General features: G+C 52.2%; 1 protein-coding gene across 1 annotated transcript in view; it reads left to right on the top strand.

Moving 5' to 3' along the window:
- The first annotated feature begins 408 nt into the window (after positions 1–408).
- MEGF9 (multiple EGF like domains 9) overlaps positions 409–16895 on the top strand; it is a 50336-nt gene continuing 33849 nt past the window's right edge. Inside the window, exons 1-2 of the mRNA XM_041406697.1 lie at positions 409–442; positions 1551–1748. Of these exons, the coding sequence (XP_041262631.1) occupies positions 409–442; positions 1551–1748 (232 nt within the window). The remainder of the gene's footprint in view (positions 443–1550; positions 1749–16895) is intronic.

Raw genomic sequence — 16895 nt, 5'->3', positions numbered from 1 at the left:
GGCAACTCTTCCCTTAATCTTTCCTCTGCTAGGTTTCTTCATCCTGTTCCCATAGACAACAACCTTGTGTGAACTGCTGGAGGAGACAGTGGCTCAGCAAACCCTCCTGCCTCCCTGCCAGCTGTGTTCCCCCGATCAGAGGGACCCTCTGCTCCCGTGGGGAGTGACAGGCTGGCAGCGATTATGGAAAGCAGATCTCAGAAGGGCTTGTCTCTGTGGGGGAAACGGCACAGCAGAGCTGCTGGGGAATAATAATTATATTATTATGCAGGAATATAGTCCTGTTTATTTCTGAGAAGGGGATGGGTATGGGGGAAGAGCAGTGAGCGATTGCAGAACAATTATCCCATAGCAGCTGTACTGGGCAGCGTTTCCCTTGAAGGCAACTCCTAAATATTGTGCTGGAGAATGACTGGCAGCCTGGACCATGTGGTGGGTGAAGGTGGGGCTGTCCCATCCCAAAAGACAATCCTCAGCATCCATTGTCTCCTGCAGGAACAAGAGATGATGCAAACACTCACCTGGCAGTGCCACACACCTGCGGGCAGGGCCGAGCAGCCAAGAGACACCAAGCTCCCGGTGCCCTGCACCTTCCCGCAGTGGGATGTGCGGGGATGTGGAGGGATGTGTAAGGATGTGCGGGGATGTGCAGGGATGTGCGGGGATGTGTAAGGATGTATAGGGATGTGTAAGGATGTGCAGGGATGTGTAAGGATGTGCGGGGATGTGTAAGGATGTGCGGGGATGTGCAGGGATGTGCGGGGATGTGTAAGGATGTGCGGGGATGTATAGGGATGTGTAGAGATGTGCGGGGATGTGGAGGGATGTGTAAGGATGTGCGGGGATGTGGAGGGATGTGCGGGGATGTGCAGGGATGCTGCTGCTGCTGCCCTGCGGCTCTGCCCGGCCCGCCCAGCTCCTCCAGCACATCCCAGCCTTGCTTCCACGTGCCTTTGTGTTGATCAGAGCGGCGTTTTCCCCCAGCGCCGGACTGGCAGCGCATTCCTGCCTCGCACCACCACGCGTGAGCCGGCGATCACCCACTCGGGCTCCGTGAATTATTAATATCTGTGTCACTGTGCTTCCTCCCCCCGCGGCGCTGCCGATCGCTCCTCCGGGACCGGGGGGTCCGGCCAAGGTCACTGCCGGTGGCGGCCCGGCAGCCTGGGGCCGCAGGTGTCATTGTCCCTGCGGCGGCTCCATCCCCGGCGGAGGAGCAGCACAAAGGGAGCGGCCCCGCCGCGGGCCTGGCGCTGGGCGAGGCGGGCCGGGGATGCAGGTGGCTGCCGGGGGGCCGTGCCGCGGGGCCGTGTCACCCCCCGGCCTGCCGAGCCCTGCAGCGGCACGCAAGGAGCAGCGCTCCTTCCTGAGAGCCGCTTTGTGTCCCGATGCCGTTCACCGGCGCCTTCCTCGTTGTTTCACAAAACTGAAGCCGGGGAGGATGGGGGTAAATTCGATTTTTTTTTAATGAAAATTTTAAACATAACAAAAAGTTAATGCCTTTAAAACCCTGGTTTCTTACAAATCGAGCGCACACACCCCCCCTTAAGAAAGGCAGCCGAGCGCCCGCCCGCCGCCGCTGCCGGGGGCACGGCAGCTCCGGCCCGGTGCCCCTCACGCCCGCGGCACCGCCGCGCCCGCGCGGGGCAGCCCGGCGCCGCCGCCGCCACCGGAGGAGGAGGCGGTGGCGGAGGAGGAGGAAGAGGAGCCGGAGGAGGAGGAGGAGGCTGCGGACGGCGGCCCCGCAGGTGAGCGGCCCGCGCGGGTCCGCGGCGAGGCGGTGTCAGCGGGGCCACCGGCGGGGAGCGGGACGGGGCTGCGCCCCATCCTCCGCGGACAAAGGCGCGGCCGGGGACGGGGCGGCGGCTGCCCGGGCCCCTCCGGCTGCGGCGACCCCCGTGCGGGGCGGGCGAAGGGAGCTCCGCGCTGCGGGACCCCCGGGCATCGCCCGGCCCGGCCTCCCCGCGGGGCCCGGTGCGGGGCTGCCGAGCCCGGGATGCGGTCTGGGGGGGCAGCTGTGCCTAGCCCGTGCCGTGCCGGGGCTGTTAGCGGGGCTGTTAGCGGTGCTTTTCGGGGGCACGGGGCAGGTGTTGGTCCAGGCCACCCGGAGCATCCTTCAGGCAGTGGTCCCTGGCGTGCACTGTGATCCCGGTGGAGGAGATGCAGACAGGTCCTTCCCATCAGTTTCCATCCAGGCAGCATCCAACAGGGTGGGTGCTGGCCTCGGCATCCCCCGATGTGACTTTGTAGGTCGAGTTGCTCCACAACCATCAAGTGTCCCTGGTGTCCTACCTCGACGTGCTGGCAGCAGAGAGAGAGCAGGATTAGTGATGACTTGGTGTCACCAGGGGCTGTGTTTTCCCCGGTGTCAGGAGGTGTATTTGCAGCTCAGTGGGTGCTGGGGTGCTCACATAGTACCTGATGGGTGTGCAAGGGCAGAAATGAGCCCCAGCTTCATCTGTGCTGGGAATGACGTCTCAGTGCAGCCTGTGCGAGGCCTCATCCTGCCCCTGTGGTGGTCGGGGCTTATAGAGAGCTGAGGAAGGTGCTATGGCAACAGGAGTAAGTGGAATTATCATTGTAGGGTGTAAGGAGCAGAGAGGTGAAGGGTGGGTGGGAGGTACTCTCAGGTGAAGCTCCATCTGGGTGTAACACACACTGACAGCACTGGTCACTTGCTGGGAGGTGAAACACTGATGCTCTTCAAAGCTGAGACTTCACTTTACCTATAGATTAAATAGGCATAACTGTGCTGGAGTCCAAGGATGGAGCTTTGTCCACTTATTAACTAGAGAACTTGGCTTCACTCTGCAGCTCCACAGCTATATCTTCAGACACATGCAAATACTATAGCACTGATTCTTTCCTGTTTTATATTTATTTTTTGTCTTTGCCTGGAAGATGTTTAGCTTAAGTGCGTTGAGCTTCCTCTGATGTGAAAGGGATGCAGTCTCTTCTGGTAGTGTTAGCAGTCTGAACAAGGGGATTAATCAACTTTTTTCATTTGGTTAGAAATAAAATCGACTGAAGATCTGGAGTTGCTTGTTTTCCAGACTTTAATTTGCTTTTTTTTTCTGTTGAGTTTTCTCTCTTTGCTTTTCCTGGAAGAAGCAGAATGGCTTAAGATTGGGAATTGCTGATAAAGGTAGGATGAGTTGAGTGTTCTTAAAGCAAAAGCAATTTCTTCTCTTACGCCTGATGAGACAGAATGGACTGAGCAGCTCAGTGCAGCACAGTGTGACCCTCTGAGTGCCAACCAGGGGATCCACATACACATCCCAAGCTTCCTCCAGCACATTTCCCTCTCTGACCCCTGTATTATGTTTGTTTCCATTGGTATCCATTGGCTCTGGGTCTCCCAGCCTGAGCTCCAATGGCTTCATCAAGAACATCCTGCTCCTGCAGGCAGAGTGACAGGTGCATGAGGTGGCTGGTTTAGCAGTGGCTTTGGGATGCTCCCAGATGGAGGATGCTTACATAACATCCTTTATGTCTTCTGCCATTGGAGCTGTCAGGGATGGAAGTCTGGGGAATTTTCTGTCTAATCCCAATGCTCTTACAGGCTGCCCTAACCCCTGTGCTTCAGTTCTCACTTGGGAGAAGGGAGCATCGAGGATGAGCACTCCCCATGCCACCCCTGTGTGTGCTGAGTCTGCATTCTGGAGGCCAGCAGCACCCTTTGAAGTTTTAACGTGCTAATTATTAATGGCTACAGCCACTTAATCACAAAATTGCTCTCTGGTGCCTTTACACTGTGGTGGTGATGGCCAGGGCAGGAGCACATGGGCAGATCATGTCTTCTCCAAGAGGCCAGGTTGTCAGTCCTGAGTGTGACAGGTGGAGATTAGCCCAGGCTGAGGGGGGATTGCTGGTGTGCTCCAGGGCTGGGTGGGTTTTGGGGCACCTGAGGGTGGGCCAGACAGCATCAGGAGCAGATGCTGGGCTTGGCAGCACCCCCTGTGTGACGGGCGAGCCCGGGCTGCTGTTGGGGGTGGAGGGTACAGCCGTGCTCTGTGTGGGAGCTGCTCTCTGTGGGTTTTGTGGGGTTTTCTGTGCTGCCCCATCTGCTGTGAGTTGTGCAGAGGTTTGCTCTCAAAGGCTGTTAAGCACCAAAGCCACAGCAAAGCCAGTGGACATAATGGGCTTAGCTGGAACCCTCCGTTTGCTTTAACTCAAGCATGTTTTCAACATCACTTTTCCAACTCAGTAGGTAATTAATGCATTATGTGCTCTGTTGCATTAATCAAATGGGCCTTTTCTCATGCACATTATTAGGAAGGCTTCCTTAATGTTCATAGCATTATCACTGATAAGAAGTTGGTGTGAGAGGCCTCAGGGCCAGTGGTGTTCAGAGCTACCATTATTTCAGTTCTGATGCACAAACTTTGGTGCATTTCTCATTCTGATTTAAGAAGCACTTCAGTTTTCCTCGAGCTGCCTGCTTGCTCTGTTCTTGTCCTCCTCCTTTTCCCAGTTCCACGATGTTTATTTTTCTTTCCAAGCCTGTGATCATGTTAAAATCCTGGATTTTGCTTCTAAGGGAAGTAAATTGCTAATCCTAATGTTTGTGGAGACAAGCTTAACGTGTCCCCCGCCTTATCACCAAAGCCTTCAGCACCCACCGTTGAGACTCTGCCACTTCCTTTTATCCCCAACAGTCTCATTTTAAGCAGGAGCTGGAGCTTTGCTGGGGAATCTGGCTTAGGAATGGCTGCTGCTCGGGTGGATGCTTGTGTTGGAGCAGAGATGCAGCTGCTGTGGCCAGCATGGTCCTGGTTGGACTTTCCCTGCCTACAGAACAAAAATCCTCAATTCCACATGGTTCTTAGGGCAGCGTTGAGTAACGTGGGTCTCTTTGAAGGACATTTTGTTCTGACTCTCCTCCAGCCCCATGCAGAGCAGGTGGGTGGGCTGAATAACCCAAATATCCTCTCACAGCCTTGCTGTGCTGGGTCAGCAGGAGAGCTGCACCCAAACCCGGGTATGGTGTCTTTACTTCTCTCCTCCACGGTGTTTTGTCCTGCCTCACCTGCCTTCCTGGGTCACCAGCTCCCAGAGGTGACTTTGGGTCTGACTCCTCACCTCTGCACCACGTAGGAGGGGACAATGAGCGATTTCTGCTGCAGCCACAGGGCCGGAAATGCAGGTGGCTTGGAGCAGTAACCACGGGAAGGTGTCACACAGAAATGTGTGAAAGCTGAGTCAGTGACTGATGGGTCCCCAGCCAACAGCGTGGGGCCACCTCGGGCTGGGGCTGCTGCTGCTCGATGGAGGAGGTGCAGCCAGAGCCCCTCCATGCGGGGTGGCTGCAGCTTTGTGTGGGATTAGCTGATGGGTTTAGCTTGTGAAGAGGAGCCTGGCAAATCCCTGGGGGCGTTGGGATGACCTGGGTAATTGGCTGGGCACAGGGGAGGTGACAGGCTGAGGAGGGGACTGGTGAGTGCTGGCTTCATCCAGCTGGAGAGGTGGAAGGTTTTGCTTTTGTGCAGGGCGTGTGGAGAAAGGTCTGTGCATCCCGTTCTGGCAGGAGGAATGGTGAGGGCAGGTTTGGGGGCTCCCCACAGCACTTACAGTATTGTTGTAGAGGAAAGACTGGTCCAGGCCATGGAGCCCTCAGCCGGACCCTGCCACACTGGGGCTGTGCCCCTTGAGGGGTTGGCAGCTCTCAAATCCTCCTAGGACAGAAACAGCCGAGCTGTTGAAGGTAGTTTCAGGATCTTGTGCCATCATCCCTTTTGCAGCTCTGGGTGACTCCTCCTCTCCTCTCATGCAGCCATTAGATCCTTTGGAAGAAGTCTTCCCACGTGTGTATGGGTCCACCTGCCTGAACACCCCTGCTCTGCCTCTGACCCTGTGGGCAACAAAGCAGGAGCAGCCAGGGAGGGTGAGCTGGAGCTTTCCTCCTGTTCATTACTTGGGAAGACAGCTTAAGCCTTCCTTGTTTGAGGGCTCAGGATTGTGTTCCATGTGGTTACAGAGATAACTTGTGTTCAAGGTGCTAGCAGGATTTAAATTTATTTAAAGAAATGGAAATGAAGGCATGGATGTGAAAGCTGAGGATAAGGAGGATGGTCTTGTTCCTCAGGATCAGCACGGGAGCAGCCAGGACAGAGAGTGCCTTTTTTTCAGTCAAATAATAAGTTTGTATCTTTGAGCTTTAAATAAAGACATGTTGCCCAGAGCAGAAAATGTCACTCCCTTGCCTTCCTGCCTGCCTCCACGTTCCCATCTGAATCATTCTTGAATCAGATGCCTCCAACTGTCCTGACTCAAGACTGAGATTCTGGGACTTAGCAATGCTCATGAAAATCAGGATATTTCTTGGAGGATCTGTAGAGAATTGAGGGTCTTGTTTGTTAGCTTCTCTCTGCTGGGATTTTGCTTTTTGTTTTTATTTTAAAAACGGTAGCTAAGATTCAGACATATCATCACTGAGGTGCCACTTGGAAAATGGCAGTACCTCTGTGAGGTGATGTTATTTACCTGGCTGCTGTTGGTCGTACCCAAACGTCAACCTGTGGGGAAGCAAAGGTGCTGGAGCACTGAAACAAATGGTCTGAGGTTGTGTGGTGGCAGATGTCCCAGTCCCTGTGCTCCAGGCCCCGCGAGGGTGGCTGGGACAGGTGGGACACTGCTGTAGTGTCACAAAAAAACTCTTGTGACACAGACTGGGGTTTGCACAGGGTACAAAGGTTGTGCCTGTCCAGACAGCTGGGAAATGTGTGGGTAAGTGTGGGACGGGCTTCCTGGACAGTGGCTGGTTCTGCCCTTGGAGAACCTTCCTGGTGGTGATGCCTGTTACCCCTGAGGCACCCTGCCCCTGCCTGCCTGTGGCACAGGGACAGGACTGCTATGGTCAAGGAGTGATGGTGTCGTGGGCTGCACCGAGGTGTGACCCCATCCCCGAGGGGACTGTGGTCCTTGTGCCACTCCAGTGTGGCCCCGCAGGTGGCTGGGATCCTGGGGTCTGCCCACCTGGGTGGCACTGATGGGCATGGAGCCTGTGGCAGTGATGGTGAGCAGTGTGAGGACAGGGACATCCAGCACATCCCATGCCCCACAGCTGTGGGCACAGGAGCACAGAACAAGCTGTTCCTGAGGAGCTGAGGTCCTGGATGCAAAGCTCTGCTGAAGTCGGGGGAAAGACTCCAGAGGGTTTTGACGAGAGCCCTATGAATACCCAGGGCTGAGGCTCTGTGAGCTGGTGACATTTGTGGAGCTAATGCCAGCTGACTGTCAGAGTGCTGCTGATCTGAGGTGCTGGCTGGTGCTTCCAAGAAGCAGCAGAGCTCTTCGTGGTGGTGTGATGCATCTGTCAGCTTTGGGAATAAACCTGTGCCAAGGCCGGGTGCTGAAGGCTGGGATCCTTTTACAGCCGTCTGGCTGGAAGGGAAGGCTCCTTCTGCTTTACCGCTGACAAGCACTTAAAAAAATCAAACAAAGAAATGATGAGGAGCTGGATTTTTGTACAGCACCTTGACTGCACCTGGGACTTCACTGAGCTCTTGGATGAGGATGGAGCAAGGGCTCGGACTTGCTTTAAAGGTCCTGGAAAGCCACAGGCTGTGTTGCCCTGGCAGGTGCTGCATGTCTGAGCTCAACAGGGCTGCCTTGTGCAGCGAGGCATTGCTGGGTGGGAGTGGGCCCGGAGGGGCAGAGTCTGGCACTTTATAATTGGTTGGGGATATTAATATATTTTATGAGCTAAAGGCTAGATTGCAATCCAGCCATCTGCCCTGCCTTGGGGAGTCGTGTGTCTCCAGCACCCCAGGAAAACAGAACCACTTGCAATTGAGTCTCATTAAACTGGCTAAAACCCAGATTTCTGGTTCGCAGGAAATTATTTGCCTTTTTAAAAATTTATTTTGACTTTTGGGTTGTATCAGACTGAAATGGAATGGTTGTTCTTGCTTTGCTTCTGCTCAAGCTTCCAGTGAGCTCAGTGAGTGTCCTGTGCCTTGAGGCTGCCCTATAAAATTGTTGTGCCTGGGGCTAAATCCATCCCCAGTGAGGGGCTGGGGGCTGCTGGGTCCCTGCCAGGGGGTGCCAGGGGAAAATGCTCCCAAAATCACAGCAGGGCTTGTCTGGAAGGGTCTTTTATTGGATTAAAGCTTGTCAGTCTGGAAGCATTTCCAACAAGACATTCTAGACTTGGAATAATTGAACCTCATTTGTCTGGCAGAACATTTTCCCCCCTGTTCAATAGGAAACTTCCCGATGGCGCTGGTGCTGGCTCGCTGCAGCTGCCACTCCTGGAGGAGCAGGGCAGGCTGTCCCTGTCCTGCCGGGGTCACTGACTCCCCCACGGCTCCCATCCCTGCGTGGAGGGATGCAGGGAACATGGTCCAGCTTCTGCATCCCAGCTGCCTGCTGTCCTGGCAGCAGCTTGGCTGTCTCCTCTTGTTTTCTCCGGCGATTTCATAAAGGCAGGGAGCAGGGAGGGGACTGCTGGATCCGCCTGGTTTCCCGGGATTTCGCCTAGCTGCCTGTGAAGAATAGACCCTCCAAACACTGCCGGGGCTGTAATTGCCTGCGCGGCGATTGAGCTGCCCAGAGCGGCTCTTTTGTTGGAGGCTGAATTCCTCCTCTGCCTGCCGCTCATCTGGATCTTCCCATGCACAATTCCCCTCGCCCTCTGTCCCCAAGGTGCAGCGGGGTCGGGGTGCCATGCAGGCTGCCAGCCCCTGGATTTGGCAGAGCTCTGCTCCAGCCCTTCAGGGCTTTCCCTCCTGCCCCGACTCTGGAAGTGATTTTGGAGGTCTCTGCTCCTCATTCACACACGCGGGTCCTATTTCAGTGAATGAGGAGCTTCCCTGGAGCTGCATGAACTAATGCAAAGCCTCAGTTTGGTCTTGTGCTGCTTAAAGCAGGATTTTTCCTTTTTTAAAAAATGTATTCCTGAACACCTGCTGTATGAATTAAAATTTGCCTTGTAAATGTAACCGATTCAGAGTCTGAGCATGAGCGATGGGCGTTTGCTTTTTGCCTGGAAAAAGAAAAAAGCAAAAAACCTTGAAGGTTTTTTTTAATTCTGGCAACTTGGCTTTAAAGCAGAGAAGCCAAGACACTTCTTTTTAAACCATTTTTAATTCAGTTGCCCCCTGTTCTTATAAGTAAGCCCCCAGAAACATGACAAGGCAAGCATCCCTGCTATTTATAGCTCTGCTCCACATGCCTGTTTTAAAAATCGGGCAGCTAAATGGCTCTGCAGCCTTTCAGCAAAAGGCCTAATGACACAGGCATTTTCTATGCATGGATGGGTGGGTGTTTAAAGGCTGTTGGTGCTGAGCCTTCACCCTGAGCAGGCAGGATGGTTTTTGCAGCAGGGAGTTTTTTCCTGGGCAAAGGGGAGCCCCTTGGCACTGCCCCAAGCCTGGAGAAGGGGCTCTGGTGGGCTGCACCCCATGGCTCACCCCTGCTCCAGCCACTGGGGATGCTCCCCGCAGGGTCAGTCCTCCCACCTGTCCCCCACACCTTGATCCTTCTCGGGGTTACTGCTGGAAAAGATACATTGCTATTCCCCAGGTTGTTTGGGTATTTTTAAAATAATTTGTGGAGGCTGAATTAACCTTTCATTATTTATTTTTTTTCTCCTTTGTGGCATCACCTGCCTCTAATGACGAGGCTGCTGGTAACCTTTACCCGTTTAACTGGTCATGCCACTTCTCAGATGAATCTGCTTTATTCCTGGCAAATTATACAGCCACAGTTTTCAGGCAGCTTTACTCTATTTTGACTGACTGGCTGACTATATTAACTGATAGTGCTGCTTGGGCTGCTTTGATCCTGTATTATTTATGGAAATGATGGCACATAACTCTGTGTAGATGATTAATGCTGCGTGTATTTTTAATATGCTAGTTCTCCTGTTTGATCTGTGCTAAATGATTATTCTCTGATGTGTTCCTGGGTTCATTTTGGCTCTTTATGAAAAGGAGATTGAAATGGACTGTTTGTTTTGTTGCCTTTTTTTTTTTCTCTCAGTGGCCTCATCGTGGGCTGCTTTTTCAGCTTTCACAGGTCGTTTTCCCCAGCAGGGCTCTGCCTGCCACATGGAGCACTTACACTTCATTGCTATTAATTTGAGCACTTTGTTGGTGACATTACTCTACATTCATCCCTGTGTGTGCAGTTGTGGGAAATTTTGAGAAGATACAAGGTGGAAAAACAACCTTTTAGGTGATGCTCAATCCTTTCATACAATTGCTGAGTGAGACTGTGACTGCCACCGAATGGAACTCGGGTCCAGCAACACCTGCATGAGAAGAAAACCAGTCTAAAATGTCAGGGATGTAATGAATATTTTCTGTGCCCTGTCACAGGATGGCTGGGACTGGTTGATATTAGGAAGATGACTTTAATTGCCAGGGATGTGTGTGCTCAACCCACAGCTTCCTCTCCTGCAGTGTGAGATGTGGTCGTGGCTGGGGAGGGATCTGTGGGCAAAGCTGATGTTGCATCCCAGGAAATACCCACTGCATCCCATGGCATGTGCAGTGCTGCTGGTGCTGACGTGCAGGAGGGGGGCTGGTGTCCTTCATGCCTCCTCCAAAATCCACCCCCAGATGTGGCTGATGGGTGGAAACCAGGAGCTTGTTCCAGGAGAACCATCTGTGAGCTGGAGGATCAGCATTTCCCCTTCCCAGGGGCCTAGTGGAAGGGAAGGAAGTTGATGTTTTTTTAAAATATATATTTTTTTTCTCTTGTCTTTTGCAATAACTGCTCATTTTTGAAGATGACTTTAATTGCCAGGGATGTGTGTGCTCAACCCACAGCTTCCTCTCCTGCAGTGTGAGATGTGGTCGTGGCTGGGGAGGGATCTGTGGGCAAAGCTGATGTTGCATCCCAGGAAATACCCACTGCATCCCATGGCATGTGCAGTGCTGCTGGTGCTGACGTGCAGGAGGGGGGCTGATGTCCTTCATGCCTCCTCCAAAATCCACCCCCAGATGTGGCTGATGGGTGGAAACCAGGAGCTTGTTCCAGGAGAACCATCTGTGAGCTGGAGGATCAGCATTTCCCCTTCCCAGGGGCCTAGTGGAAGGGAAGGAAGTTGATGATTTTTTAAAATATATATTTTTTTCTCTTGCCTTTTGCAATAACTGCTCATTTTCATGGCACAGGCAAGGGTTGTCTCCAAAGCCCTGCCCTCACCTTCCATGTGGTCAGATCTACCTTCTCCCTGGGCACGCTGTGTTCCAGCAATAGCAGGTTTGTGAGGATGCTTTCATGAGCAGTACTGTAAAGGTGCAAAAGCAATGCTCAAAATCTTCAAATGAAAGCTGTCCTTCCTCTCCTCTGAACAGTCCTTTTTGTCAAAATCAGCAAAACACATATCTTTCTGCAAAAGTTTCCTTTTCCTTTAATGGGCTTTCATTGAAAGCGGTTTAAACTTGATGTTCTGTTCCTTCCCTCCAAATTTTTCAAAGCTCCTTGGGCTATGAAAACTTCAATGATTCCATTTTAATTCCCTCTATTTAAAAAAAAAAAGTATAGGTATATGTATATATATATATATATATTTCTCCTAGGTAAAACTCTTGCCTTTTATCCCGAAGCAAACATCATAGACTTGGTTTTAGGGTGTTCTTTCTCTGCCCCAAAATAGACACTCTCTCTTGAGCAGTTATTTGGGGGGAAAACCAGGATGAATGCACCATGCTGGGCTCTGAGGGAGCAGGCAGGATTTTGGGATTTTTTCCCCTACAAAGCCAGCTGTCTCCCCAAACCACATCTCGATGGCAGAGGGGTGAATAATGGGGCAGAGGCACCCACACCTTCACAGTGCCAGAGGTTTGGAGCATTCCTGGCTGGGGAAGGGACAGGGAGCTTGCACAGTGCCCCAGCTGGCAGTGCCTGTGGGGTGGGAGGAGGGATTGCCACGCAGCCCTTCTGCCCAAACTGCAGCCTGGCCTGTGGGGAGCCGGGCTGGTGCAATAGGAACCCCAGGAGAGCCCAGGGAGGATGTGCTCCAGTGGTTTGTCCAAGCTGGAAGGTGGTTGGAGTTGAAATGGAGCACACTGACCTGTTGGCTCCTGCCTGGGCTGGGTGTTTGCTCACTTGCTGCCAGCTCAGGTGATGTCTCTGCTGGAGCCTCCCCAGCTTTGTGCTCTGCCCTTCCCTGCCATGGCCAGTGGTTTTTTTCCCAGACCCAGTACTTGAGGAAGGATCTGGGGGGGGGGAATTTGCCATGTTTTCCAGCTCCCCACTTCACTTGGACGTGAGTGCTCCCGGCACTCCCTCCCTGTGAACATCCATGTCACGTTGAGATCTGCCCTGTGGGGTTTTCCAGCAGTGCCCCCCGTTCCCAGGCAGGGCTGGGGTGCCCCAGTTTGGGTTTGGGGAGTTGTTGGGCTGCCTGGCTGGCTCAGCGTCCCCTGGGCCACAGGGCCAGCTGGCACAGGGAGCAGATGGGGAGGTGGAGCTGGGTGCTTGGTCAGGTTTCAGGCTATGATAAAGCAAAATGACGTAGAAAACTAAATACCTGTTATTGGAGAAAGGCAAACAGAGCCTTCACCTGCCTCCAGCCTTGCTGCCTTCAAGGGCAGGCTGCACGCCTGGCATGGAGTTCCCTGGAGAAGATGTTCTCTTATTAATGTGCTTGCTTTGTCTTGTTGATAAATCCAAGTTTGCCTCCAGATAATGAATGGCAAACATTTATCTGGTCTTAACTGTTTTATTCTGAGTGTTTTCTTCCTCCTGGAAGTTTACAGTGAGTTGTTGACAGCATGCCCTTTGATGTGGATTAGTGCTGACACCTGGCAGTTGGATCTTCCCATCCTTTTCACATCTTGGTTGTTCCTTTTTAAGGGAGGCTTTTGTACATGTCTAATCCATTTAAAATGAAAGATAAACAATAAATGGACCAGTCTCTGAAGGGACAGTCAGTTGCAGGGGTGGTACTGACTTCCCTGTGGAAGGCAGCTAGCTCTGTTTGGGATGGATGGAATGACAGGAGAGAGCCTTCCCTCCAGCACCTCAGTTTGGTGTCAGGGGATTGCTGGAGCAGTGGCTCTCCCTGCTTTTTGGTTTGCAGACCCCCTAAAAGCTTTCCAGGAGGTGTGTGGGTGGTGAGTTCAAGTTCAGAGACTGGAGAATTTATGCTCTCCTCTCTGCTTCGCCACCCATGGTTTTGTGGTGCCTGTGAGAGGATCCCCTGTGTCCACTGTCAGGATGTATGTGAGCTTTGTACATGAACTTTGCCTCAGGGCTGGCATCTCTCCCACCTGTACATCTGTAATTCCAGGTGATACATTTATATTTTCAGTGGGTGCAGTATTGACCGTGTCAAAGTAGAGTCTCAGGGCTGTGGCAGCTCCCTGGTTTGGTAGGACTTTGGATGCCTCTTTGCAGGTGGGACTCAGATCCTCCTTTCACCTTGTTTCTTTCTGACAACAGAGCTGGTGGAAGAGGAGACGCTGCTCCTCCTCCTGCAATGCCAAAACAGTCATTATGAAGCCCTCAAAAATGAGGAAATGGTCAAGACAGAAATGTCAACAAACCTCTCCTAGCTGACCCATTGGCTGCAGAGGAAGCTCTGTGGTTTTGAGCATTTCTTTGGCTTGGGATCAGGCTTGGTTTTGCCAGCCCCAGACTGAGTGTGCTGCTGTTGCTGAGGGTAATTCCCCCTTGGTGATGCTGGAGGGCTCAGCTCTGGCTCTGCAAATCACCACTTTGCTTTCAGCATCTTGGCTCAGACTTGGTCTCAGCTCAGTGCCTGAGCTGTGGGTGAGATGGGGAGTGCTGCACAGGGAGCCTGAAACCCTTGTGCCTGGCTGCCTCCATCCTTCCCGTCACACTTTTAGGGATTTTGCCTATTTACAGAGAGAGGATTTGGGTGTTCTGTGGGATAGGGCTGTTGTCTGTTGTACTTCCCTGAGTGACCTGGTATTTATTGTGGAGGCTTCAGACAATTGGCTTAAGCTTTAAGTTACTGTTTGTTTGTGGTTGCTGGACTTGTGCTCTTTAATGGAAACATTTCCCTTTGGTAGGAGAGCTATTACTGGAAATAAAAACAGGTAACAAATACTCGTGGCTGAGGCAGGAGCTGGGACAGGATGGAGCTGCAGTGTCCATCCGCAGTGACTAAGGAGAGGGGAATGAAAAGCTGATTTCTGTCCTGACTGGAGTCATCCATGTGCTGCAGGGCTTAGGGCTCCAGGCAGAGGTGAGGGGGAGGCAGGGGCTGGCAGCTGCCCTCAAAGCAGGTGAGCTCTGCCCCTGCTCTCTGTGCAGGGGGGGATTTATGCTCTTTAAATTCACACCATGGCTGCAGTTGCTGGAGGAAGTTTTGGAGTACAGCTGAGCTGCACCATGCTGGCTGCTCCCCTCAGCAGGTCCTCAGCAGATGATACTGGATCTGCTGCAGTCCCTGTTTCCAGAGATAAGTGATGACTTTCTCCATCCAGGTGTCTTTTTCCATGACGTGTTCTGACCCATATCAGTTCCCTGTTTGAAAGCTTGGCTTCTCTTCTATGGATTTGCCAGCAAATTTTGTCTGGCTGCAGTATCTAGGACCCAGTTTGGCAGGTGTTGGGTGAGAACAAAGGTGTGAAACAAGTTCTGAATGTAGGAATTTAAGTCACTCGCTGTGAGCTGGAGGTAAAGGCATCACTGTGTCCTGTACGAAGTATAGCAGGGCAAGTGCAAGGCTGCATTATAAAATAAGGGAATAAAATGTAAGGAGCAGGAAACTTCTCTTCCCAGCTCAGATGACATTTTCCTTGCTCTGTCCCAGCAGCTCTCCCTGCTTGCAGCACGTTGTAACTTACAACTCCTTGTCTGGCAGGAGTTATGGTAACTCCAAACCAGCCCATAGCACTATGTCATCATAACCTTGAAACAGGACCCAAATGGCAAAACCTGCCCGAAACCAGTTGTGATTACTCATGCTCTGTGCTATCCCTTTCCCCCGCTGGGCTTTCTGCTATGGTAATTCCACTTATTAAGCAAGGAGACAAAACACCTTTATTAAACTTGGAACCAGGCTCGGGAGCAATGAGAGGAGCGGGACTCGCTGGCTGCAGGCTGTCAAAGGGTTTTCTTCTCTTGTCTCCCTTCCTCTGCATGGCCTTTAAAAAGTGAGGGAGAGAGGAACAAAGATACTTTGCTGTTTGTGATGAATAAAAGTCTGCGTTTAAATATGTTTGTTTAGAGTAGAGGAGAATTAGGAATGTGTATTGGGAATGAATCCTGGGATTCGTTGGGGCTTTGCTTCATCTCCAAGCTTGAAAATGCAAAGAGCTGAGACGAACTGGGGTCGTAGCTCAGGCTCTGGAAAGCTTCTTTTTATTAACACTTTCAGTTAGTGTTTATTAACACTGTGGATAAAAGGCTCCTTTGTTAAGGGTCTGTCCCTTTGCTGCTCGACTGGAGGAGCTGAATCTTGAAAGGAACTGCCCTGGGCACCTGCTGGAGTTACTGATGAAAGTTTTCATTCCAGATTTTCACCACAGGCTTAGACATAAAATAGCCTGAAACCCTCCAAAGCAAGTCTTCCTTCTCTTTCTCATTAAAAAAAAAAGGTTAAAAAGTTTGTAAAAATGCCTCTTGCTGTCTGTGTGCCAAGCCATGAACCATGGGCCCCTTCCCTGTGTGGAGAGCATTTCATCTCACAGCAGTGTGACATCCCTCCTTGGTCCATCTTCTACCTCTTGTGGGTGTCCAGAGTCTCCCTTTCAGTGCATCTCTCAGCCTGGGGAATGATTAGAGCAGTTCAAAAAATCAGTCCTGCATGCTTGGAGAGAAACCTGGGCCTGATGTTTGTGCTGCCCCTCAAGGAGAAGACCATCCCCAGAGGCTGTGGCAGCCATCCAGGAGCAGCTGCTGCTTCCAGGAGATGCAGAGCAGTGCTCTGCCTCTGCTAGGGGAGGATACACTTCCAAGCATTTTTATATTGAATTATGGGTTGTGCTGTTGCTGTTGGCATCTCCTTGCTTTTGTTCTGTCTTCCCTCCCGGTGTAAGAGTGCTGTAGATGAGGGAGAAAGGAAGGATAACTTCTTACCACGTTAATCCCAGGTTGGGCTGAGCTTTGGTAGCTCTGCCCAAGGTCAGTGAGGCAAAGGTGCAGCTCCCTCCATACACCAGTGAGGACCTGCTTACACTGTGGCTACACCTGGTGTAAAGAAATTGAATTATGACTTCACAACAAACAAATTGCTGCATTTTACAGTGAGATCAGACGTGTGTGTGTGTGACACCTCCCTGGGAAACCTCCCAAGAGACCCCAGCCCTGCAGCTTGTACATGATGTACCTGCGTGGGGGAGGGAGGCTGTCACTGTCCTCACCACTCCCATCTCCTCAGCAGCTGATGGCACTGAAGCAGATGTGTTACCACCTCCTCTGTGTACTCAGCATAAAATGGCTTTCCAGCAGCCTGGACTTGGCCATTCCTTTCTCTTCTCCCGGGCAGTGTGAGCCATGGCTGAGATGACAAACCCTGCTCAGCAGCACCCGTGGAGCTCTCGGGTTGGGTATTCCATGGGAGCTCAGCCCCAGGCTGGCTCTGGAAGGAGAGGGTTGGAGGTCACATCCATCCCTGCCAAAGCTGAAGCTGACACTGGGAGCATTAGGAGTTGATTGCAGGGACTTGGGAGAGGAGGATCTGTTGTATCTGCAGGCAAGGTCTGGAGGGGAGAAGGCTCTGGAAGGCTGCATGCCTTGCAGCAATGGATTTTGGTTTGGAGTAGCTTAATTGTAGACAAATGTGCAGCTCCTGTCTCTGGGCAGATCCATTCCTTGCAGGCTGGACAAAGTTCCTGCTCTGCTGCATCCCTGGAAGTGTGGAATGGCCAGGAATCTGGGCTGTGCTGCTGCACCTGCTCTTGCCTGGGATCTGCCAGCAGCAGCAGGAACAGAAAGTTTTGCTTCTCAGCAATGAGCGTGAGCAGCAA

This window comes from Onychostruthus taczanowskii, unplaced genomic scaffold, assembly GCF_017590055.1.
Source record: "Onychostruthus taczanowskii isolate IOZ18803 unplaced genomic scaffold, ASM1759005v1 scaffold25, whole genome shotgun sequence".
Lineage (NCBI taxonomy): Eukaryota > Metazoa > Chordata > Aves > Passeriformes > Passeridae > Onychostruthus > Onychostruthus taczanowskii.
Note: the sequence above shows the minus strand (reverse complement) of the source record. Positions and strands in the feature narration are given on the sequence as shown.